The sequence below is a fragment of the Lipomyces oligophaga genome, assembly GCF_038497815.1.
Source record: "Lipomyces oligophaga strain CBS 7107 unplaced genomic scaffold V1516scaffold_3, whole genome shotgun sequence".
NCBI classification, from domain to species: Eukaryota; Fungi; Ascomycota; class Lipomycetes; order Lipomycetales; family Lipomycetaceae; genus Lipomyces; species [Lipomyces] oligophaga.
Window position 1 is genome coordinate 267,530 of NW_027117787.1, and position 22,388 is coordinate 289,917.

Here is a 22,388-nt window from a genome sequence, read left to right on the forward strand (position 1 = left end):
TAATAGAACTAGGTCGAACTAGGAAACAGGGAGAGGCGCAAATACAACGAAACGTCAAGGCCTTCTTCTGCCTAGTAAGAACAGCTCTGCTAATCTTGGAGGCTTGCATGGCTCAATGAATTTGACGTTTTTGACGGATAGTTAACTGAGTACTTGTGGAGGCTGGATCCAAAGATGAAGATGACGAATGCATGCGAGGCGGATCTATGGTGATCTTTGGTGATCATTGAGGATCAATTTCCGCTAATACAGATTATTAGCATCGAAGATCTTTTGGGAGATCACCGAGACCAGCACTGCCAGCTCCTTCCCCTGAAGAAGACATTACTAGTCCTAAATAGGAATCAGCACCGCCGCAGACCCTGCTGCAGCGCCACTCATCCATCGTGAGATATTGAACTACTAGTAACCCAGCCTCTTGACCTAAACTGAAAAATTGACCTGCCTTCTGCACTCTTGCCTGAGCAGAAAGTGGAGAGCGAACCATATGCTGAAGTACATAGTTTGAAAATGTGGAGCTTTTTAATTTATTATAGGTCCACGGCAGCTGGCGTAAGAAAAATGACCGCCCCGCCACTTGGAAATTCCTGTCTAGCGGAATATATAAGCATCCTTGATCCCCGTTGGCTCTAAAATTGACTGTTTGGATTTCCTTGCTTCAAGACCAAGATCTACAACGCAGATTATTTATTATCATCTAACGTCCATTTTGATATTGCTAATAAGTATTCAATTCAAATCACGATTTTCTTACTCAGCCTATCTTTCCAATGGTCCGCTTGTTTCAATCAACTGCCTTGAGCGCGCTCATGCTCATTGCTGCGCTGTCTCCCTCAGTCGGTGCTGCACCAGCTGCTTCATCTTCGTCGTCATCATCATATCCGACTGTCAATATTGACGGAGCATCAAGTAGTGAGTCTGCTGGCGAAGGTTTTCTGATAGCACGAGAACTAACATCCGCCTCAGGCGTGTGCGACCCTACGGTGACGGTAACAGCTACAGAGACAGAAACTCCGACTGTCACGGCTACGATCACAGCAACTAGCATTGTCACAAAAATTGATTATAAAACCGAATACGACTATAGTACTAGTACATTATATCAGACACTCTATTCTACGGTGGAGGATTCCTTGTCTTCAGATCCGACTACCTATGTAACTGTTACAAGTACAGTTATCGAGACACCCACCGATACGGAAATCGTTACGCAAACTAATATAGTCACAAAAGTCGACTATCAGACAAAATACGAATACTCGACCAGCACTGTCTATCAGACTCTCTATTCAACCGCGAGTGAAGCCAACTCTCAAGCTTCTTCTTCCTCGGATCCAGTCACTTACATCACTGTGACAGATACTGTCACTGCCACTCCGACAGACACCGTGACGATCAAAGAAACTAACTATGCCACCGTGACGATAGGTGAAACAGCAACAGTCTACAAAACTAATACTGCGACAGCCTATAGTACTGCCACAGTATCTAATTCAGATGCTTCATCTGCTCCCTCGAGCGCATCCACAAGTTCTGATGTTACGGATTATGTCACACTCACGCGGACGGCAACAATAACACCGACAGTTTCCTTCACTGAAACCGAAACCGAAACTCAAGTCGTACATGTCTACCACACTGCTACGGTATATGAGACTGATAGTGCCACTGCTACCGCTACAATCACCGTTACAAGCTCTAGCGCCTACTCTGCCTCAAGTTTCTCCTCTCCTTCATCTGACAATACTCTTTTGCCTTCCACGAGTGCTACCTCCTCAGATGATACCGTAACCTATGTAACGGTCACCAAATACGATACTGTAGCGCCGACAGAGACAGTCACGGTGCTATCCACAAACGCTTACACTATCACCGTCGACGGAATCACAGAAACAGTCTATAACACCAAGTATCAGACCTTCACTGAGACTCAGACTCAGACTTCATATGCTACTCCGACCGCCAGCACAAGTGAGGACATCACTACCTATGTGACGGTGACTCATTACACATATGTTGCTCCGTCCAGCGATGCCTCCATCTCGGCAACCATTTCGTCGGAAACTAGTCCTACATCTCTGTCAACCACAACTGGATACTTTAGTTCCAACTCCACTGCTAAAGTGATGACGGGGACGTCCGCAGCGCCTACTCAAACGGAAGTAACAAGTACGATTACTGTGACCAAGGCGGGCAGGACATATACAGTCGAAGCATATGAAATCGAGTATTTCACTGAATACGAAACCGATTCAGCAATAGTCTATTCCACCATCACAAAGACAGACTACTCGACAATTACGGCTAGTGCCAGCGCTAGTCGGCAGACTACACTATCTTCCTCGATCTTGCCTCTTTCGTCGTCAGCAACGAAAGCTTCATGGACCCATCACTGGAGCAATTCTACAATTCCGCGGACTCGTCTCTGAACGCGTATCGCTCGATGAGTTAATTGCTGCAGTCTCATTTTTGCATGGATAAAAGGTTTTGTTTTGTTTGAGTCTGTTACTTTTTTGGGCGCTTTGTTTATTTCACTATCCTTGATTTGATCTCGTGTACTATTATTATATGGAGCTATGACATGTCTACTGCGAGACACAAGTCGCAAATTCCTATTTGCTGAGAATGACTATTAGATTATTGGAGAATATTCTCTTTTTAATATACTGATTAATATGATACTTTAACTACTGAAGAAGATTACTGGCTGGTTGGACTGTAGTATACTGTATTTGTGTCGTTTGAATTAATAGATAGTTGCGAATCTCTACTTCTTTCCACTCATAGCCAGGCAGCGGTTCTAGAATATTACCGAGCAGGAGCCTTTGACCTGTGAAATTCATTTAATAAGATTGTAGATCATCCAAATAATTCTTACTTTGCACTAGATCTCTATTCTCTCCAATTTCTATTTTGGTTTAATTTTAGCTCAAATTAGTTATATTTCAAAACCACTGATTATCTCGTAGTTCCAAATGTAAGTAAGCACAGGGTTATGTACTAAAGCGGCCGTTTTAGGACTGAGATGGACTCGCGTACTGAAAGAGCCGCGTCGAACTTATCCTGGAAGCTCTCTCCACGCTGGTCAAGGTTCCTTGATCGCAAGCTTATTATATTGTTTCTTGATAAAGAAAGTAGGGTTATTGGCAACTGAATTTCAATAAATACATATTCTTAAATCGGACGTTTTTGGCTTGTTTTCTACTTGCCTTTCTACTTGCCTTTCTGCTTGCAAGCATTTTCCGCCAAGTCGTGTAAGCAGGATTTCATTTTGAGCGGCCACGGGATTCTTTCTCTTCATCCATGACTTCTGATTAAGCTTTTCGCGAACGTTCATATATCAAGTTAAGGCCAGTTCGATCAATTGTGATTATCTGCTTTTGTTGTTTTTAGTCGATCGATACACTACATTCTCATAAAAGAGTGTGGGCGCGCTAGTTACTTTGCACTCCATGGACCCCGAAAAGTCCCGGCTGTATCTTTACTCTGTTCCTCCGCCATATGAGGAAGACGATGATGACGAAGACGTTGGTCCGTCGTCGACCTCGTCTTCTTCATCGGCTAATGCAGAGTCCGCGGCTGAGCGTCAGAGTTTTATTCCCTCTGGACTGACTCATGTTCCTGACGGTGGCCATCCACTTGACCGGAACACTCTTGACGATACGGTTTCAGTCACACTTTCTACACCGCGCTCGTCAACTGAGACCGCTGCTGATCTGGAACGGGAAATTCTCGCGATGGAAATTATCGATTCGGAAGCTGCCCAAACCGTAGCTCGACCAAGCCTTCCTTCGAGGATCGTCTCTAGACTTCAGTATCCATTCAGACGGATCAGAAAACCGAAGTTCAAATTTCCTATTTTCCGATTGCCCAAGTTCACGCTTTTTCAACGCATCGATTCAAATTTTCCTTTCATTTCTGCATTTTTCTACTCAGTCGCTTTACGCTATCATAGTCTGACCGGCTCAATCTCTCAATACTTTAATAACAAACTCGAGTCCTTCGGAAATCCCATTCTCATCAAACGTCTAACAGTTGTTTTTCTTCTAACTCTGGGTGCCTGGGCTATTGTTGTCTCGGATGTCATTCCTATAGGCAACACTGGCCGGGAGCATCCGGCATGGCCGCCTCAGCATTATGATCTTGAATCATTAAGACAGTTTTTCTTCCACCAAGTCGATGTTCACAATTTGGCGACTCAGATATCGGAGCTGACCAAGTTCCCGCACATCACTGGAACAAATGGCGACCTAGCCATGGCTCAGTATATAGAAAAGTATCTTTCGGATCTGAAGTATCTCGATAAAGTTGAACTCAAGGAATATGAAGTTTTTCTCACATTTCCTGATAAAGATCAGCAACATCTTTCTCTTCTGACACGTGTCAAGGAGAATCACGACGACATACGGTCTAGAGACGATGATGACGATGATGACAACAGCAAAAAGAGAAAATACGGAGTGACTTTTACTGCAAATCTCACCGAACCAGAGGCAGTAACTGGAAATGGAAATATTGAACCAGTACCGTTTCATTCATTTTCAGCCTCTGGAGATGTTACTGGACATTTAGTCTACGCTAACTATTGTTCACGAAAAGACTTCCAAAAGCTTGAAGATGAGGACATTAATGTAGCAGGTGCTATTGTGTTTTGTCGATACGGATATATACACGAATCACTCAAAATCAAAGCTGCGGAAGTTCTTGGAGCTACCGGCGTAGTTCTTTTCCGGGATAAGTCAAATAGAAAGGTTGAGTCTTTTCCGGATGGGCCTGCCATTCCGGAAGATGCTGTTCAACGCGGCAGTGCAGCGCTCAGACAGTGGGCACCTGGTGATCCACTGAGTGTAGGATATGCTTCGATTCCGAACGCGCATCGGGACGCGCGTGAGAATGTGACGTCGCTGGTCAATATTCCCAGTATGCCGATATCATGGACCAATGCCAAGGTTTTTCTCAATGCGATCAGAGGGTTTGGCAAGCACACTAGTGATAGCTGGAAATGCGAATTTGAGGGAGTATCTGAATGGTGGACCGGTTCAGAGAAAGGGCCAAGAGTCCATTTAGTAAATAAACCAGTTGAAAAGACCAAGCAGCCAATCTGGAACGTTATTTCGAAGATTGAGGGAAGCGAGCAGTCTGAGAAAGTAGTCATAATTGGCGCACACAGAGATTCATGGTGTTATGGAGCATCGGACGCGATGTCAGGAACGGCAGTAATGCTCGAAGTGGCCCGTCTATTAGGTTATATAGTATCTGAATATGCGTGGCGGCCGCTGCGGTCAATTTATTTTATTTCGTGGGACGGGTCTGAGCAGAATTTGATGGGATCGACTGAGTGGGTGGAGGAAAACATTGATATGTTACGACGAGATGGCGTGGCGTACATCAATCTTGATCAAGCTGTCAGCGGATCTGTTTTGCATGCGACTGGTGATCCACTTCTAGAGTCATTGCTTCTAACGACCACTTCATATTTGCACGACCAATTCCGAAACCATACGCTACGACAATTATGGGGTAACCAGTCTCTGCGCCCAACAGATGGCACCAAAGACACACTGCCATTCCAGTCATTTGCGGGCATCCCGTCAATTGACGTCGGCTTTCATAATCCAGCGGGCTATCCAACTCGGACTTGTTTCGATAACATGAATTGGCTTAACACATTTGGAGATCCCGAGACCGTGGAAGTTCATCCGGATACTTGGATAAAGCTCAAGTTTGGAGATCATGACATAGCTGCAGATGGCCATCCTTACTATTTTCATCGGCTGCTTGCTCAGCTAGTCGGGGGTATGACTATTCGGTTAGCCGACGAAATGAATATTCCTTTTGATTTCTCGGCTTTGTCACGATCGTTGATTTATTACTCTGAAGATCTAGAGAAATATGTGGGTGAGCGGAAATTAAACTTAAATCTTATTCACGATGCTTCACAAACATTGCAAGAGAGCGCGGTGACATTGGAAAAATGGGTCAATGAATGGATGAACAGTTTAATGGAAATGGGCCGTCAAGAAACAACTACAATGACTCAACATCGTTTCAGTCGGAACTCGAGAATGGTCAACTTCGAAAAGCATTTGCTGGATATGGATGGTACGCCGGGTCGACCGTGGTTTAAGCAAGGTAAGAGCCAATTTTACATGAGATTCATAAGTTATTAGCAATAAGAATACTGATCACAGTCTCATAGCTTTATATACTCCCCAGCAATGGCCGTCTGCAACAGATGACTCTTCGAGCCATTTCTTGGTCGGTACCTTTGGGGGTATCAGAGATGCAATCTATGAAGGCAATATCACTGGCGCACAGATGTTGTTGGATAATCTGGCAAAGAAAATTGGGCAAGCGTCCCTAAAACTGGTGACTTGAATGGTGACTGTTTTTTGTTTTTGATTTGAGTTCATGTTTGTTTATAGATGTGAGATGCTTTGCTTTCAAAGTACAAGTCTGGGAGTTTCGGGACATATCGGTTAGCCGTCGTTACGATTACCAGTCTTTGGTAAAGGGTTGTTCCATGGTTATTGTACAATGCATTAATTCGGTGTTTTTTAAACTAGTAAAGTCCAGGTAATCTTGATAGTGGTAATTTACTATCCGTAGTATCGGTGACTTGAGTCTGTGGAGTTGTAAATTAAGACACGCTTCTTTCTATACGTTCGCGGTTCCAATCCAACACAAAGCGGATTGTTCCTCGATCGCCCAAAGTTGGATCACGAACAATTAGTCCTGGCGACGGATTGAGTGCGGTCGAGATTGGCGTTGTAGATGTAGACTCGATAGTTTCAGGCGATGAATCTGCGATCGAGGGAGACGTCAATGAATTTGGAGTCGCCTTTCCCCCGCGGCCATTGTAGTTATTGCTATTGTTGTATCGTGTTTGCCGTCGCTTGGACTGTTTAGTGGCTAATGGTATTGAAGGTGTAGAGCTATTTGAAGGGATGTCCACAGTTTGGTGGTTGGCGGGTGAGATAGGTGATTCAGTGGAGCGAGATGAAACACGTTGGTTAACAGATATCCGAAGATCCATGAATCGAGCAGTGTCTGGGAATCTACTGTACAAAGCAGTCAATGGGAGCCAGTCGATATAGAAGGCTAACAGCTCCAGTATAACACCTAAGTTGAAAATAAGTCAGGACGCTCATAAATGAACTACAGTTACAAACATACTATCGAGATTCGAAAGAGGAATCTTGAAGTCCTCCGAATTCGCACTAATGTGATCTGCTGATGGATCGTTCAGTAAACTCACGGATATTGAGAGACAAGCCAGAGCAATTGCATGAGGTGGATATTTCAATGGTGCTAAGGTTTTGTATGAATCAATCATCAGTAGCCATGCGGTCTCTGCAACTTGTTGTGAGACTGAGTTGAGTTAATAAACATTTTCGTGAACAAATGAAACAAATATACAGTCACACTTACGGTTCATCTTGCGACAAAATTTGATAATGTATTTTTGTGGATGTGACACTCTGAAATCAAATGACATGGTTTCCAGAACTTGGCGTTCGAGCGGAATAATCCTTCGTCTCTGCTCTTCAATTGCAGAGCTGTCGAGTCCGATCTCTGGCCCATTCGGGTGCCGTACACGATGGGCTGCTAATAAAATATCCCGCAGTTTTTTCAAAGTGTCCTCCATTTTTGAAGCCACAAATAAGCAAGCTAGCGCAGTATCGAGAATGACTGGAAATTTCTGGAGCGAGTTGAACAAATAAAATCGCTGGAACAAAATCGCTGCCGTACCCATGGTTCGAATCGGAAAGCGCAACTGGTTCCCTGTGCTGAATATTAACGAAAATGCATGATTCCATGACTGGCTCTCGTGCACACCATAGCTATTATGGGTGGCCTGGCCGAGCAACTCAATCTGGCTTGTTGTTAAGTAAGGACGAGCAAGCTGAATCAGTGATGGCGGCGCTGTGGAACATGGCGGTCCTGATGTTGTGGCTCCCAAAGACATGAATAGAATACTGTCATAAATCACACAAATTAGCAAACTTTCAGAAATTGAAAGAAATTGAAGTCTGTTTTCAATGCTGCAAATTTTGTTGTGGTTTATTATTATTAACTTTCATTATTTCCTTTTCTCGACTAATGTTTCTCGCGATGATGTACACGTGATAATTTGAAATGTGAACATAAGGTACTTGTAGATAGAGTAAGTTTCTTATCGGCCAGTTCTGGATACTTTACTTCCGCAGACTCAGCAAAAAAGTAATTTCAATCCGTATAACTGTTTCTCTATTGTAGAGAGCGAATTGATAGTTTTCATAAATTAAGATGGTGAAAGGGCTGAGCATCGTTACAGTTGCTACTGGTTTAGCAGCTATCTGCTCTAGCGTGGCAGCAGCTGTAAGTGCCGGCTCTGCTCATCGACCCGTTGTTATGTGGCACGGACTAGGTGATGATTACAAGTCCGATGGAATGGAACGAGTAGCTGCTGTTATTAAAGAGAAGTATCCGGATATATTCATTCATAGCATCTATTTGGATGAGGACCCGGAAAAGGATAGCAAGGCCACGCTTGTCGGAAACTTGAACGAAGAGGTAAGCCTGCCGTATAGGCATATCTGATATTCAGAATGGAGAATGTCTGACAGAAAAATTAGCTGGAATTGGTTTACGAACAACTGAATGGTATTCCAGAATTACAGGATGGATTCGATGCTCTGGGGTTTTCTCAAGGCGGTCTCTTTTTCAGAGGATATATCGAGAGATATAGCTCGCCAAAGGTATATAATCTTGTCACATTCGGTTCGCCGCAAAACGGAGTGGCAGATTTCCCTCCATGTAGCGATTTTTTCTGTCGTCGGCGCAACGCAGTCATCAAAACCCAGGCTTATACAGCATACGCCCAGAATGAGCTAACAGTCGCTCAATACTATCGCGATCCCAAGCGATATGAGCAATATCTGGAGATGTCCGGTTTTCTAGCTGACATCAATAACGAGAGACCTGATAAAAACGAGACCTATGCCTGTCAGATCGCGGACCTTGAAAAGCTGGTCCTCTACATGTTCACGGAAGATACGACGGTTAACCCGAAAGAGAGCGCATGGTTTGCAGACGAAGACTTTGAGACTGGTGATATCATCCCTCTCCAAGAGCGGGACTTGTACAAGCAGGACTGGATTGGTCTCAAGTCGCTGGCCGAGCGCGGCGCGCTTGAAATGCTGACCCTTGAAGGACGGCACATGAACATAACTAACGAGACGGTTGAGTTTGTCGCCAGACACTATCTAGGTGCTCCCAGCACTCTCGCAGTTCCGGTCAGCAGTCTGTCATCAGCTGTGGAAACTTTTTCCGCAGATAAGCAGGCCGCTCTCACGCGCCTGCGTCTGCAGGGTCTGCAGGGCATCATCTCTGGTTTCTCTTTGCTCTAAGAGAATCTTTAAAAAGACTATGATAGACCATACACACTCGTTTAGGATAGAAGAATATTGATTTTTTTGGTACTTGTAACTCCAACCAGATAACTCTCGTATACACAACTCTCTTACTCATCGCAACCGCTCATTACATAATCGTCGACTTTGATCGGGCTAGGGTGTCAGTTTGACTGAGGGTTCGAGGGTTAGGCTTGAGACTGCCTCCAGGGCGATGAAGTCAAAGCACTGTGAAGGGCAGGGCGAAAAGCCCCTGGAAACCCCTGAGGGGCAACTCGAGAGGTTCTGGTTATGACTGTTGAGAGCCGAAAAGTAGGAGAAACTGGCCAAAACAGTGGAGGAGAAGCCATCCAAACAATTTTAATCGCAAAACCAGAACACAAAATATGTACAGAACATACTTAGCAAATTCTGCATTTCACTTACCAACTCACTAGTGCATCTGTATTCTCTTCAAAACCCTTTTCAGCTGCTCATCCTCTAAGTAATCCACAACAAAGCAAAGCAGGGGAGCATCACCACAGTACAGGGTTTGGGGTTCATCCAGGAGAGCTCGCCCGGCGGCGGCCTCGTCGAATAGACGGACTCTTCCTCCTGAGTTGCTCCTTTTTCTCTCCAGTTTTTTGTGTGCAAGACCTTGTTCGAACTCGCGTAATTAGCGTGAAAGACAGAAACATTCCACTAGGAGAGGTCGCCTATTTTATTGTCTGCTAATTATTTTGTTTGGTTTCTCTGCCTCTTTCTTCGTATCTTTGTCGTCTTGCTCATTCACTTTCCCTTCCCCGTTTTGTCGTCACTCCCGTCCGGCTCGAGAAGAAACGCTCAAGTATCGACCTTTTGCTCGGCTTCTTCTTGACCCGCCCTTCTTTCTCGCACCTACTACCGTCCTATGGCCGAGTTCGACGCCGCGATAGCCCTTCTCGGCCTCGTCGAACAGGACGAGCAGCCTGCCGACACCGATTCTTCTGTACGTTGTTTCGTCCTTGTTTATGGTCTTCTTCGATCGTGCTATCGCATTTGCGATGTCCGATTTTTGCGTTCTGTCTCGATGAAACCTTTTTTTACCATCTAGTTGTTAACCAGTCGATTAGAGTCCTTCTACTAAAGACAAGTCATCACGGTCGACTGATAGCAACACCAAGTCTTCTTCCGCATCATCGGCTTCCGATAGTGCTTCCAAGAGCGAAGTTAAGACTACCTCCCCCAAAATGTCTTCTCGAGAATCGTCCGTCCCGAAGACTGGAAATTCACCTTCGCTTAATGCGGAACCGGTTTTTGATCGTGCAGAACCATCGTCTCATACCTCCATCTCCGCCCATTCTCCTATGTCTTCCCAGACTGTTGTCAAGACCGATGTCAAATATGAGTCTTCGGCTGTTCCCAACGCTAGTGAAAACCTTCGACCTCAAGAAAATAATTCTTCTGAGCCGTTACAACGGAAGCTATCTGTTTCCGAACCAGACCCTGTGCCTTCAGCGCGTTCAGATGCCGGTCAACATACTTCTCTTCCTGCAACTACAGTTCAGCCCATCCAAGATAATTCGCAACAGCAGCAGCCGCCTCAAGAGTCATACAGACAATATGGATATCAACAGGCTGCAGCACCGCCGAGTCAACAACCTGGGTCAGCTCTCCTTCCTCAACCTACCCTCTCACCTTCCTATAACCAGCAATCGCTGCCTCCCCATGCCTCCCCTCTGCACGCGCTCTCAGCTCCTCATCCAGTGACAGCTCAGGTGTCAGCCAACCAGTCAACCCAGGATCGACAATATCCTTCTCACTATCCTCCCCAATATACGTCTACAAATGCAGGGAGTACTATTTACGGCAACTCACCGACTCCTTATCCGCCGCCTTCTCAGTCCGCCTTTCCTTCTGCTCCTGGTCCCTCTCCTGCTGCTGCATATCCAGGGACCAGTTACTTGCAGGGACATAGACCACAATCGGCTGGTGCTGTCCCTCAGTCGGCGTTCCCTCCTCATTTACCTGCACCAGCTGGCCCCCCGCAATATCCATATCAATATCCTCCGCAAGAAGGTGGCCGGTTTCCAATTCCTCCGAGTGCGCCTTCAGCAACACGGCTGCCGCCAATTTCTCAAATTGCTCAGGGTTCTAATCCATCTTCTGCACTTCCCCATGACGTTGCAGGCCCTTTGACCACTTATTCGCAATATTCCCAAGTTCAGCAACCTATCTATGCAGCACCACACCCAGAGCATTACCCAATGTATAACGGCCAACCACAACCAACACCGCAAACTTCTCATCCACAACAGATGCCTCTTCCTCCTCATCCATCTACAGGATATTATCAATACCGAGATCCTGTTCAAGAGCAAGTCCAGAATGCGCAACAACATTCTCAATATCCGGCATATATCGATCCAACTCTGGGCTCCCAACAAGCTGCTGCTTATCGTGATCTTGCATATAGAGAATCCGTCTACCGTGATCAGCAACCTTACGTTGATTCTCGATGTGAGCACTTGAATAGTATGTTTTACGGTAAAAACTAATTGTGAGTAGATTATCCACCTCAGAGTAATAATGGATCACAGGCCTCCATGGCACCAATAACTGTCGATTCTCAAAGCCGGTTTGTTCAGCACCAGCAATCTGCTCAACAAGCTTCTGCACAGCAACACCAACAAGAGCATCAGCAATCTGCTGAGCAGAATCCGACGCAACCAGCAAATTCTACGACTGCTGCGCAAGGTCACCAGCGTGGTCGAGCCTCTCGAAATCCAGTGGGTCGGCCTCCAACAATAACACTCGATGTTGGACCTCAGCCTGCCGCGCCTATTCATAGTGAAACAAGAACGGCAATTCAAATATTACTGGGCGATGAGAAGCGATTCGAATGTCCAGAATGTTCGCGCAAATTTCGAAGGAGAGAGCACCTGAAGAGACATATCAGTACATTACATCAACGAGATAAGCGTGAGTAAATTCTAAAGTCCTGTAGATACCGATCGAATACTAACATGACTATTTAGCTTATGCTTGTGAGTTCTGCAATAGGAGATTTTCTCGTGGTGATAATCTTCTTCAGCATTCGCGCATGCGACATCGGTAAGTCTTTACAGAAAACGGGCTCTTCCAGTGCTAAGTGTATCGAAATTAGAATGCAATTTTTCGCCTCTTAATATTTTCTACTTTGGTTTATGTTACTTTTTTTGTCTGACTTTTGTATACTATAACCAGCGGTCATGTATAATTTGTTTTGTTTGTGCTACATTCGTTTGGTGGGATTTTATTGAAACTGTGTATTGATCAGAGTTGTAAGTTATCAAATTTTCTGAATTCAGTGTAATTTTTATATTCAGAAATTGAACTCACGTCCAATGTTCTTGTATCAATCCGCGTGAAAACGAGTTCAGTCTGTAGATCTTCCTACTCACTATGGCATGCTAGTCAAGGCTATAATTACATAATCAACTCTAAATCATTCTTATTCTTCAATCAAATAGTCATAAGTCATCTATAATTTGTGTTCAAGGTCAGAGAGAAACCAGATTTTCAGTTTCACCTGCTGCTCAACCAGTGCGAATACAGGGGGTCACTGAGGGCCGCAGAAACAGCGTCACTCTAAGAACTACAATGTCAACTCTTATGGATCAACAGCAATCAATCCACTTGTATGGTATCGGGATTTTGAGGCCGCCCATAAGAGAAATAATATAAATGACAAAATTAGAAGCATCTCTAGTTCAATGTTCGAAAACTTCTTGGCGTTATCAGGATAATAAATAAACTTCAACTGTGTACTCGTCCCTTGTAGCTCAGTCGGTAGAGCGTTCGGCTTTTACGAACAGTTTCTCAGTGCTGCAAGGTACCGAAATGTCCAGGGTTCGAGCCCCTGCAGGGGAGTACAATTTTTTTTTACTAGATGATCTCCTTAATTGAGGTGACTTGCTGTTATTTTTAATTTGTGTATTTCCAATATAAAGTTTATGAATATTTATGTTTCTTGTTTAGGAGCTTTGACGGAAATGTGAATGCGATATGAAGGTACATGGTTAGCTTGGCTCAATCTTAAGAATGAAGTAGTTCCAACTACATTGGAAACACAATTGAGCTGGAACAGTACTGAAGAGATCCTTCAAGATTTTTGAAATGGATCGTAGTGATAGTTAGAGTTTTGGTTCGAATATCCTTCTAAATTGATATAAGTTTTTTTTTACTTTTGGAGCTTTGTTACTGCTGTTGAATCTCAATGAAGGAAGTTTATGCGTATATAATGGGTCTTAATTTTGTATTTCCTTGACGTGAATTTGATCACGAAGACTAAATGTAGAGGATCGTTAGGACAAAAACTTGATCAGATTCAATAAAGCAAATTAGCAAACATTGTAATTGTCATTTAAATCACTCATCTTACAACGATGAAATAACCATTTGTTGGACCGGATCTATCAAGGTCGAATCTACATACATGGTCGAAGGTGAGGCACAAGCGCCTCGAGAAATTAGCAACTGTAGCAGCTCGGGAGAAAGATCGCAGAAACCGGTTACATCAAAAACTAATTAATTACTATTTTACACTTCCCAGAATTTAGTTTGTTTTTCTTACGTTAGATATTTAATATCTGGAGAATTTTGAATTTATTATTCCGTGAAGTGGGCATATATCAGTGAGGCACTGGCATAACGTGCTTGCGGTGCAGCTCAAATTCGAGAATTCGTCATTGACTCATCCAGTTTTCGGAAGTTGGTGCACTGCTTGCGTTTAACAGGCGGTCAATACTAAGCCACAAGATGTCCCCGTCAAGTAGTATGCCGTTGACGGGTAGATTAGATATCGCAGAAATTGCACCGTACCAAGATGTATCGGTAAAGTCTGAAGATGGATCGGTGTCACCTGCAGACAATACTACTTCCTTCGTTTCGCGGGAGATCAAAGTAGGCATGTGTTTTGCATCGAGAGCACATCTCAAGGAAGTTTTGGAAATCATGGCTATTCGTGATAAGTGGGAATTTGTATGTGTCAAGTCCAATGCATGGAGATATACTGTGCGATGCAAGGACCCTTCTTGTGAGTGGTATTTACACTCGTCGAAGCCAAAGACTCTCTGTCCAGTCGAAGTAACTACTGAAAATGGCGACTTAACTACACCGTTCATAGTCTCCGTGTATCGACCTCGACATACGTGTATGAAGCAGCATTCCGGGAACTCTGTCGCGTCGTCGCCTTGGATCGCTCGACGGATTATCTCAAAATTATTAGACACTCCAAATTTGACACCTCACGATATCATACACTACATACAAAAAGAGCATAAAATTACGATTTCTTACAAACAGGCCTGGCGAGCGAAAGAGTCTGCAACTCAACTTTTGCGCGCGCGGCCTCCTTGTCATCAAATCAACAACAAGTTTCATAGATTCTGTACGAGACTTGAAAGCAAAGACCCGTCTGCTCGTGCGATTACAGATTTAATAGATTCTTTAGGACAAGGAGCATTGCTTCCTGATCCTCGTGAATGCAATTTTCGCCGCATGTTTTGGACATTTGGTGGGTTGCTACATGGCGTTTTGTCCTGTAGGCGAGTTATCGCGCTGGGTAGAGTTGAGCGACTGCGGAATTCAAATGTTCGAATGTTAGTTGCCACTACACGCGATGCAGAAGATCAGCAGTTTCCAGTTGCGTTTGCATTTACTCGACATGAATCTGCTGATACTTGGACGTGGTTTTTGGGGCTTCTGCGAGAATCTCTGGTCCGTCATTTGCTAGCCACAGGAAGAAAACTGTCAGTGGAGCAAATTTGTGATATCGTACGAAGTTTCACCTTTGTTTCGGATTATCGAGATGGGATCCCAGATGCGATTTCTAATGTTTTTCCGGATAATGTTCAGCAACATGCCTTATGTATTCGTTTTTTCTATGCACTTGTATCGCATCAATATGGAACACCAGCTGCTGATGCTATTGCTGAAGCAGCCGTGGTATTTACGAGAACTGAATTTGATCGGAAAATGACTGAGGCGGTTGAAGCAGGAGCGCTTTCGCAGGATGAACTTGAGCATTTATTGGATCGCTGGCCACCCTGTATATGGGCCGAGTCGCATTTCCGAGGAAGGCGGACGGGAATCTTGGATTCTAATATGACAAGATTATTTCTAGAATGGGATTTTGTCCCATCCGAAGTTGCTTATTCATCGTCAATCGATTCTCCGTCCTCCGTCTTTAGTCCTGTGCTTCCTGAAGAATTCCCAGAAATGCCTGGTCTCGTCGGCACCGAGCTTGTTCGTTGTCCCGCTAATAGAATGGGCGGATTAGCGGAGTCTACAGAGGCAGCACAAATGCTTTCACGGTATTATACCTGTCTGTGCATCGTATTACCGGCAGATCAAGTAGTTCATCGATTGAATTTAGGTCTTGCGGCATTGTTTTCGGCTCGTGCGCGCAGAGGCAAACGTCGGTTTGAGGCATGCAAGACTGGAGTATCCGATTTTGCGGGAGACCACATAAGGCGTTTACGACGTGAGATGAAGCGAAAAGTGATAAGTGTTGAATTATCAGAATTTGGATATACATTCAAAGTGTGGACTACAAGTCCACGAGGAAGGAGCGAGTCTGCAAGCGATTTGGTGGATGGCTATGAGTGGTCACAGGAACATATTGTCGATTTGGAGTTAAAGCACTGCAGTTGTATGGCTTGGTCGCAGATGGGATTACCTTGTATTCATGCACTTGCAGTTGTACAAATGCTCGAGCGAAGGCCAAAAGAAGAACATGATCGGTCACAATTTGAAAGATCGTTAAGTGAGATCGCGCTCGTGGGATCTGCCTTTTCGGCGGAGACTTATTTCAAAACGTATGAGGTTCCTATTGAGATCGTTGGTTGCGAGTAAAATCTTAGACAGGAATTGAACAGATCGACAAGTGGATTGCATAAAGGAGTATTTATGGTCTAGGAGTTTTTTTTGCGATTTTATATTATTTGGAGGGGTTTCTAATTAAATATTAAGAAATTAAAAGATACAAAATTAAACCGAGGCTATCTGAAGTAGAGACTATTGTAAAAATTTTGTGAAGACCTTATGAAAAATATCTTTAGCATCGCTAGTTATGACATCGCCATGGCAGGGAATGATGGTCTCAAAATCCCAACCATAGATTGATTTCAAAGCGTCCCGAAGTTCAGGCGAATCTTTCAAAGTTGCTGAGACTGCACGAGCATGCCAGTGATTTGAAGGATTGAAAGCACCATTAAAGATCCTAGAAAGAATTCCAGTATTACTGATTTTTGTGTTTGAGTACTGTTCGTGAGCAGGTAAATTAAATAGTAGATCCGCTTCAATCAGGGACTTCGTCGGAAGATGATAAAGAATCAACTCCTTGTTGGTATGCGCAGGTAGATAGATTAGTTGGAAAGCCTGATCGAGCAACGGATCTGGAATTCCTGCCTCAGTAGGGGTAAGGCACTTGTTAGCGATTGAGATTTCATAGTTCACCTCAACACCATCTGATTTTTTGCGCTCTTTCAAGCCTTGCACGCCGATCACCTTCGAACTTGGATACTTCTCTTTCCACGATTTGAGTGCCATATGGTGCTCGAAGTCCGGTGCAATCAAATACTTGACTTCGCGGCCTGCTACCACATCCTCAGATTCATTGGTGAATGGAACTGGAGCAATTACAGCCACCGACGTCGAGTCTAAGCCAATCACAGTTTCTCGGCCGCCAATCTCGAATAATCCTACTCTACTGAATGGGACCGAGACAGTAGTTGTTGACTCATTTAGAACCCGCACAACCGGGTCAAGAGGAGTTGGGTAGCCCATATTGGAATTATATAATTGAAATTTGATCTTCAAAGACAGTAACACAATTTATTAAGACTAGATTTTCCTTCCAATATTTTGCGGGAGACCTGGTCTTCTTTATATGCAAGAACCGGCACACTCAATTCCACATGCGGCGGTTCCAACGACGTCAGCAGCTATTGTGTTCAACGGTATTTCAAAAAGGTCAATCGGGATAGAAGTGGAGAACGGCTGCAAATTTCTGGGCAAGATAATGCCGGCCACTGCTGCGCATTCGTCACAGTTAGCTGTTCGTAGTGTTCTTGAGCCATCGCTGACTGATATGTCCCCGAATCGGAAAATGGGTTAATTCTTTTCGCGCATAGCAGGTCTATTAAATATGTCGCCGTCTATCTACAAATGTTCGGCTCACTACCATTGTACATATCTAATTCAGCTCCCATTATTGTAAACTACTAATGTTTAGCATTCGTTTTTAACATATATTCTTACACAGACTCTTGGTCGCAAATTATGAAATAAGCCTTTATATTTCCCCGACCAGGGCGCAGCATCCTCAGCTCTTGATCAACAGCCACATAAGAACAAGCTGACAAACAAAACTATATACAAACAAGAACTGTATTCGCCGCTGCCGTTGTCGACTGGTAGCCGTGGATCCCGTTGATGCGCTCATATTTGATTCTGGGAGTACGACATATCTCAGTGACCGAAGCTACAATGTCAGAATACAATCTGCGTATCATAAATCAAAAATAGCACTCACTAAGAAAAAAGCATTCGCGGAAAAGGTATAGAAGAAAACTGAGTACTTAATAAAAAAGCCTGGAGCCAGTGCACCAGCGATCATTGTTAAAATCACACTAAAACGCGTGAGTAAAAGCATAGATCCGAATGCATATATTTCTTACCCGATGAATTTATATCCACTATAAGCCACAAGGTCAAGAACCTGAGACTCACTGGAAATGCTCAGTAGATAACAACCCAACTTTAACCCCAAAATTTCAAAAATAACAATAGCAAAAGCCATGGAAGCAATATAACCCAAAATCTCCGGATGGAAAGTTCCGTGAATACCAGCTAAAATTGAAGAGAGGAGAATATAGGTCGTGAATGCCATGACTAGACCAGATTAATGGGAAGAGTGCATAAAACATTTCAGCAAATAACTAACCTGGAATATACATGTCTGGAGAATTAATATCTTCTCTAGGACTTTTGTATCCCTCCACAGTTCCCGAAACTTCCGAACGCTTCATTTGTCGAGACCATGGCTGAATAGACGCGTAAGTCACATCAAGTCCTTCAAGACAAACCAACAAATACAGACCTTATGCCTCCAAGGGAACAAAATTAACACCAGCTTCCGACCGACATAGGTATTTGAGACGTTAAAATACTGTTTCAAAGCTGGCATGGACATCGACCAAAACCGGCCAAAGTTCTGTTCGACGTATTCCTGGCCTGCTAGTACAGCATTCCGACCGACTTGAATGCCAACTTGTGCAGTCGTGTCGTTGAATAAGTTCCCATAAGCGCGCGCACCAGGAGCATATCCTGACACTTCAGTCCTAGGAACATATGCATTTGGATTCATTGATTGTGCCTGCTGGCTCATTGGTAAAGGAGGAGATCGCATGGGAGGGATGGGATGCTGGGGAACGGGATGGTGAAGAGGTGGCGACGTCGAATGATGCGGTTGATACATCTTTAGTCTGTATCGATCACTTATTCTGGTTTATTTCTGTGTCTAGAGAGCACCCCGCTGACCACCAATTATCCGCAGTAAACCACTCACTGTGCAGGATAATAATGGGCTTTACTGAACATTTTCCTCCTCTCTCAACTCTATCTCTCAGGACAATGTTGCAGATCCAGCTCGAACACTAATACCTTACTAATGTAATTACTCTGAGGTTTACGCTGAAAAGCGTAAATATAAGACTGGAGCCTCACACTGACATATTTTTTTGCCTTCTTCCTAGTAATTATTACTATTACGCGTGTGGAAGATTAATTACTTTTAAAGTAATATTGATATCACGTCTACTTTGGCTTTGTTTCACCGGTTTACAGAGAAGGTAAGTTTTTGGTTTCGTTCGAAATCGAGTTGGGTCGTACTGTGAAGCTCAAGTTCTTTGCTGAATCTGAAAATCCGCCAACAAGGGCGGAGATACTCGTGTGATGGTGTCAGAATGGCGGACTTTCTTTTTCACGCAAGGACAATGACCTGATTGTTTAACAATTTCAAAAGAACAAAACACGAACCTATTTTTGTGATAGAGTTTGTAATCTAATCTAGATTAATCAGGATCTTTTGACATTTTGATTTACTATGCCGAAAAATAAAGGAAAAGTAGGTTTTCGAATTGTGTTTCTAAATGAGAATATGAGTTGTCTAACACAGTTATTAGGGTGGCAAAGTATGTGCTTATTCTTAAATACACCCGATTCTCCGATTGAGGTTGTCATTTTTATCTCGTTAGTGATTATGAGTCTGATCATATCTGACAAACATTTATATAGAATCGTCGGAGAGGAAAAAACGAGAACGATAATGAAAAGCGCGAGCTCCAGCTTAAGGAAGAAGGGCAGGGTATGTGTTACAGATCCATACTGCTTGGGTTGTAATAGCTGGTACTGACCTTTCTAGAATATGCTCAAGTGACCAAAATGCTTGGAAGTGGTCGTGTTGAAGCACAATGCTTTGACGGCGAAAAGCGGATAGCACATATTCGTGGCAAGATGCGCAAGAAAGTATGTACTAGGAATAGATTTGGATAAATGATGATTTAGTTGACAAATATCAGGTTTGGATCAATCAGGGCGATATTATTCTTCTTTCTCTTCGTGATTTCCAGAACGATCAAGGTGACGTTATTCTGAAGTATAACGCAGACGAAGCTCGGAGTCTGAAGAGTTATGGTGAATTGGTAAGGTTTAATTTTTGACGAAGATACCATTTGACGCTAATAAATCTGTTAAGCCCGAAACGGCCAAGATCAATGAGACTGATACCTACGGTCACGAAGGTGATGAAGAGTGCAATTTCGAGTTTGATATTGGTGAGTGGATAGCTTTTTTTGAAGATTCTTCGTTTTCTATTGGGAACAAGTTGTACTGACAAATGAAACAGATGAGATTTAAGAAGTGCAAAAGTTTGTTTTTTTGCTGTCCAGCCGTTTTGTTCGCATAGTGGTTTGTTTGGTTAGATGGTGGAAGTATGGAAGATTGAAGCTTATAAGTCGATAATATTTCAGACTTTTGACGATATCTGGAGCTAGAGGGACATGGAATACAAAAGTAGGTGAGAGAAGAAAATAAGGGGCCTTAATGAGGGAAGTATCTATTTATACCTATCTATATATGTTATGGTTCTTGGGCGTATATTTTAAGAGGCGGAGTGTGCATCTGTGGGTCAAGTCGATCCAAGGAGACAAGGAGGTCCAGTGGGGCCTGGATAGGATTACTGGTGCTTCATGAACGGCAACAGGCTGTCTTTCTAGGATTTCTCGTGTACTAGGAAATATTCTTGTTAGAAATGTCATTCCCCACTCTATTAATCTGAGTACGAATTGAAAATAGTCGAAGCAATAGGAACTTTACCCGAGCAAGATCGACCTAGCATTCCGGTCGGTAGTAGTTGAGAGAGACCCGCATACTGGCCGGGCCTTGTCCCAATGGCGGTAGTTCCATCCCCCTGTAATTCACTCTCTCCACTAAATACTCCTAACTTTTTCGTCTACCAGTAATAAATATCAACTTTGATGGTTTTTTGCGGATAGCTGTAGCAGCATCACAAGCTGAGCTATCAAGTGTTGCGGTTTGTTTTGTTAACAGTAGCAGCATAGTATCAACAAGTGGGCGCGCTTCATCAGAATCTAAACTGGAATGACGCCGGTACAATCAAGTATTCCGACCACGGTCGATGTGTCGTTAACGCGAAATTCGATTGACATGGCATCTTCAGAGCCGATGTCACCTGGTGTTTTACATTCGCGGTTATCAATGAGTTCGCTAGCTAGCTTTGGCGTACCTCGGGTTCGTCGTCATGGCTCCGCTGCTGCTTTAGATCAGTTTTGTCAGCAGCATCAACAACAACAGCAGCAGTTGCAGTCCCCAATTAAGATTCAGCCGTCAAGTTCCACAGTGTCATTGAATTCGGTAGGAAATTTGACCCGTACGGCTTCAGGAATTGATATTACAAGTCTTCCAGAGGCAGAGCAGATGTCACACATGGTTAAGACTTTGAAGACAATGCTTCGACGATGTGCAAACATTCGACGGAAAATGGAGGAAGAGGATAAGGAGTTTGCCGGATCAGATCATTCCGATGAAGGTAATTCTTTATACACTTATATATATGGAATTAATGATTAATTGATCTAGCAATTGCTCAGCATGACCAACAATCAAAAAAGCTTGCTACCGATCTTCGCCGCGCCGAGGCATTCGCTAAGCATTACAAAGCTACGATAAGCCAATTATCAGGTCAGTGTTACATTATATTATATTTGTTCTAGTATGCTAATGCTATTAGAACTGTCATGGGATAGCGTCGAAATCCCTGGTTCGGTTGCTACATCTCCTCTTTCAGCACTATCCCCGACAGATTCACCTACGGAAGTATCTATGAATCCGATATTCGAGCTTTAACTGAACTTCTTTTGTTTTTGTTGATCACTATGGTAGATGCACTTTGTAAATTAGTGTATATTTCGACCGAATTTGTGGTTTCTGGTGTATTAGGCGTCTGTTGATTTCTATTCTATTGTATTTTATGTTTTGCCTGCGCTACGAAATTGTAATTTTAATTTAAATAGGTGCGTTGGAAGCATAATATGCCCGTAATAGTAATATGATTTGGTTATTAGACTTCATTGGATAGCTTAGGAGTTCCAAGGCATTCTGATTTTATTTTTATCAGCATAAACAATCATCTTCTAGCTGATTTGTTTACTGGATTCCTGTTTGATATCTTATTCTTAGACCGATTACATAATAACTTGTAACAAAGAACAATCAGCCCAATGAGACACCGCAGCTCAATCTAATCTCCACGTGATCTATGATATCATGCGCTGGTAAACACCCCTCATCACAGATCAGCTAAGTATTGCAATTAGGTCTGTGACTGCTAAAGCCCTACTATCCACGTGATTGAAGGTACTCACGGGGTTTGTGGGACAAGAGCAATGATCGAGAGGATCATTTGGGTGG

At 43.6% G+C, this 22,388-nt stretch overlaps 9 protein-coding genes and 1 non-coding gene across 10 annotated transcripts; 7 read left to right on the forward strand and 3 right to left on the reverse strand.

Annotated features, from left to right (window-relative positions):
* Nucleotides 1-628: 628 nt before the first annotated feature.
* V1516DRAFT_242295 (uncharacterized protein) lies at nt 629-2,558 on the forward strand. The gene has a single exon (XM_066918791.1). It carries the CDS (start codon nt 771-773, stop codon nt 2,427-2,429), a length of 1,659 nt encoding a protein of 552 aa, XP_066777856.1. The 5' UTR covers nt 629-770; the 3' UTR covers nt 2,430-2,558.
* Nucleotides 2,559-3,079: 521 nt separating this feature from the next.
* V1516DRAFT_672510 (uncharacterized protein) lies at nt 3,080-6,553 on the forward strand. Its single transcript, XM_066921758.1, has 2 exons — nt 3,080-6,132; nt 6,200-6,553. The coding sequence occupies exons 1-2, from the start codon at nt 3,453-3,455 to the stop codon at nt 6,376-6,378; spliced, it is 2,859 nt and encodes a 952-aa protein (XP_066777857.1). The 5' UTR covers nt 3,080-3,452; the 3' UTR covers nt 6,379-6,553.
* On the reverse strand, nt 6,520-8,049 carry V1516DRAFT_648843 (cyclin-like protein). Its single transcript, XM_066920223.1, has 3 exons — nt 7,432-8,049; nt 7,177-7,371; nt 6,520-7,122 (listed from the first exon to the last, which is right to left on the reverse strand). The coding sequence occupies exons 1-3, from the start codon at nt 7,967-7,969 to the stop codon at nt 6,641-6,643; spliced, it is 1,215 nt and encodes a 404-aa protein (XP_066777858.1). The 5' UTR covers nt 7,970-8,049; the 3' UTR covers nt 6,520-6,640.
* Nucleotides 8,050-8,289: 240 nt separating this feature from the next.
* Nucleotides 8,290-9,392, forward strand: V1516DRAFT_622000 (Alpha/Beta hydrolase protein; the record flags this gene model as incomplete). The annotated part of the gene is made up of 2 exons (XM_066919556.1): nt 8,290-8,556; nt 8,619-9,392. 2 exons carry the CDS (start codon nt 8,290-8,292, stop codon nt 9,390-9,392), a joined length of 1,041 nt encoding a protein of 346 aa, XP_066777859.1.
* A 1,211-nt stretch (nt 9,393-10,603) lies between these two features.
* Nucleotides 10,604-12,612, forward strand: V1516DRAFT_684669 (uncharacterized protein; the record flags this gene model as incomplete). The annotated part of the gene is made up of 4 exons (XM_066923575.1): nt 10,604-11,888; nt 11,922-12,335; nt 12,392-12,467; nt 12,600-12,612. 4 exons carry the CDS (start codon nt 10,604-10,606, stop codon nt 12,610-12,612), a joined length of 1,788 nt encoding a protein of 595 aa, XP_066777860.1.
* A 554-nt stretch (nt 12,613-13,166) lies between these two features.
* On the forward strand, nt 13,167-13,265 carry V1516DRAFT_t24. The gene has a single exon. It is a non-coding gene; the product is annotated as a tRNA-Lys (tRNA).
* Nucleotides 13,266-16,328: 3,063 nt separating this feature from the next.
* V1516DRAFT_672520 (uncharacterized protein) lies at nt 16,329-17,307 on the reverse strand. Its single transcript, XM_066921759.1, has one exon. The coding sequence runs from the start codon at nt 17,181-17,183 to the stop codon at nt 16,413-16,415; it is 771 nt and encodes a 256-aa protein (XP_066777861.1). The 5' UTR covers nt 17,184-17,307; the 3' UTR covers nt 16,329-16,412.
* A 414-nt stretch (nt 17,308-17,721) lies between these two features.
* V1516DRAFT_695158 (uncharacterized protein) lies at nt 17,722-18,765 on the reverse strand (the record flags this gene model as incomplete). Its single annotated transcript, XM_066923978.1, has 5 exons — nt 17,722-17,880; nt 17,932-18,028; nt 18,077-18,290; nt 18,343-18,442; nt 18,499-18,765. The coding sequence occupies 5 exons, from the start codon at nt 18,763-18,765 to the stop codon at nt 17,722-17,724; spliced, it is 837 nt and encodes a 278-aa protein (XP_066777862.1).
* A 738-nt stretch (nt 18,766-19,503) lies between these two features.
* Nucleotides 19,504-20,315, forward strand: V1516DRAFT_684673 (nucleic acid-binding protein; the record flags this gene model as incomplete). Its single annotated transcript, XM_066923576.1, has 7 exons — nt 19,504-19,524; nt 19,583-19,591; nt 19,695-19,764; nt 19,822-19,925; nt 19,979-20,101; nt 20,155-20,233; nt 20,305-20,315. The coding sequence occupies 7 exons, from the start codon at nt 19,504-19,506 to the stop codon at nt 20,313-20,315; spliced, it is 417 nt and encodes a 138-aa protein (XP_066777863.1).
* Nucleotides 20,316-20,899: 584 nt separating this feature from the next.
* V1516DRAFT_672528 (uncharacterized protein) lies at nt 20,900-22,157 on the forward strand. The gene is made up of 3 exons (XM_066921760.1): nt 20,900-21,507; nt 21,558-21,659; nt 21,709-22,157. The coding sequence occupies exons 1-3, from the start codon at nt 21,060-21,062 to the stop codon at nt 21,822-21,824; spliced, it is 666 nt and encodes a 221-aa protein (XP_066777864.1). The 5' UTR covers nt 20,900-21,059; the 3' UTR covers nt 21,825-22,157.
* The last annotated feature ends 231 nt before the right edge of the window (nt 22,158-22,388 follow it).

Excerpts from the sequence above, each read along its gene's own strand:
- V1516DRAFT_648843 (XM_066920223.1), bottom strand. The coding sequence starts at position 7,969 with ATGTCTTTGGGAGCCACAACATCAGGACCGCCATGTTCCACAGCGCCG. Across the intron at positions 7,372-7,431 it reads ATTTTGTCGCAAGATGAACC|TCTCACAACAAGTTGCAGAG; the intron begins GTAAGTGTGACT and ends AACTCAACTCAG. Across the intron at positions 7,123-7,176 it reads TCCTCTTTCGAATCTCGATA|GTGTTATACTGGAGCTGTTA; the intron begins GTATGTTTGTAA and ends TTTTCAACTTAG.
- V1516DRAFT_672528 (XM_066921760.1), top strand. The coding sequence starts at position 21,060 with ATGACGCCGGTACAATCAAGTATTCCGACCACGGTCGATGTGTCGTTA. Across the intron at positions 21,508-21,557 it reads ATCAGATCATTCCGATGAAG|CAATTGCTCAGCATGACCAA; the intron begins GTAATTCTTTAT and ends TAATTGATCTAG. Across the intron at positions 21,660-21,708 it reads TACGATAAGCCAATTATCAG|AACTGTCATGGGATAGCGTC; the intron begins GTCAGTGTTACA and ends TAATGCTATTAG.
- V1516DRAFT_672520 (XM_066921759.1), bottom strand. The coding sequence starts at position 17,183 with ATGGGCTACCCAACTCCTCTTGACCCGGTTGTGCGGGTTCTAAATGAG.
- V1516DRAFT_672510 (XM_066921758.1), top strand. The coding sequence starts at position 3,453 with ATGGACCCCGAAAAGTCCCGGCTGTATCTTTACTCTGTTCCTCCGCCA. Across the intron at positions 6,133-6,199 it reads TCGACCGTGGTTTAAGCAAG|CTTTATATACTCCCCAGCAA; the intron begins GTAAGAGCCAAT and ends ACAGTCTCATAG.
- V1516DRAFT_242295 (XM_066918791.1), top strand. The coding sequence starts at position 771 with ATGGTCCGCTTGTTTCAATCAACTGCCTTGAGCGCGCTCATGCTCATT.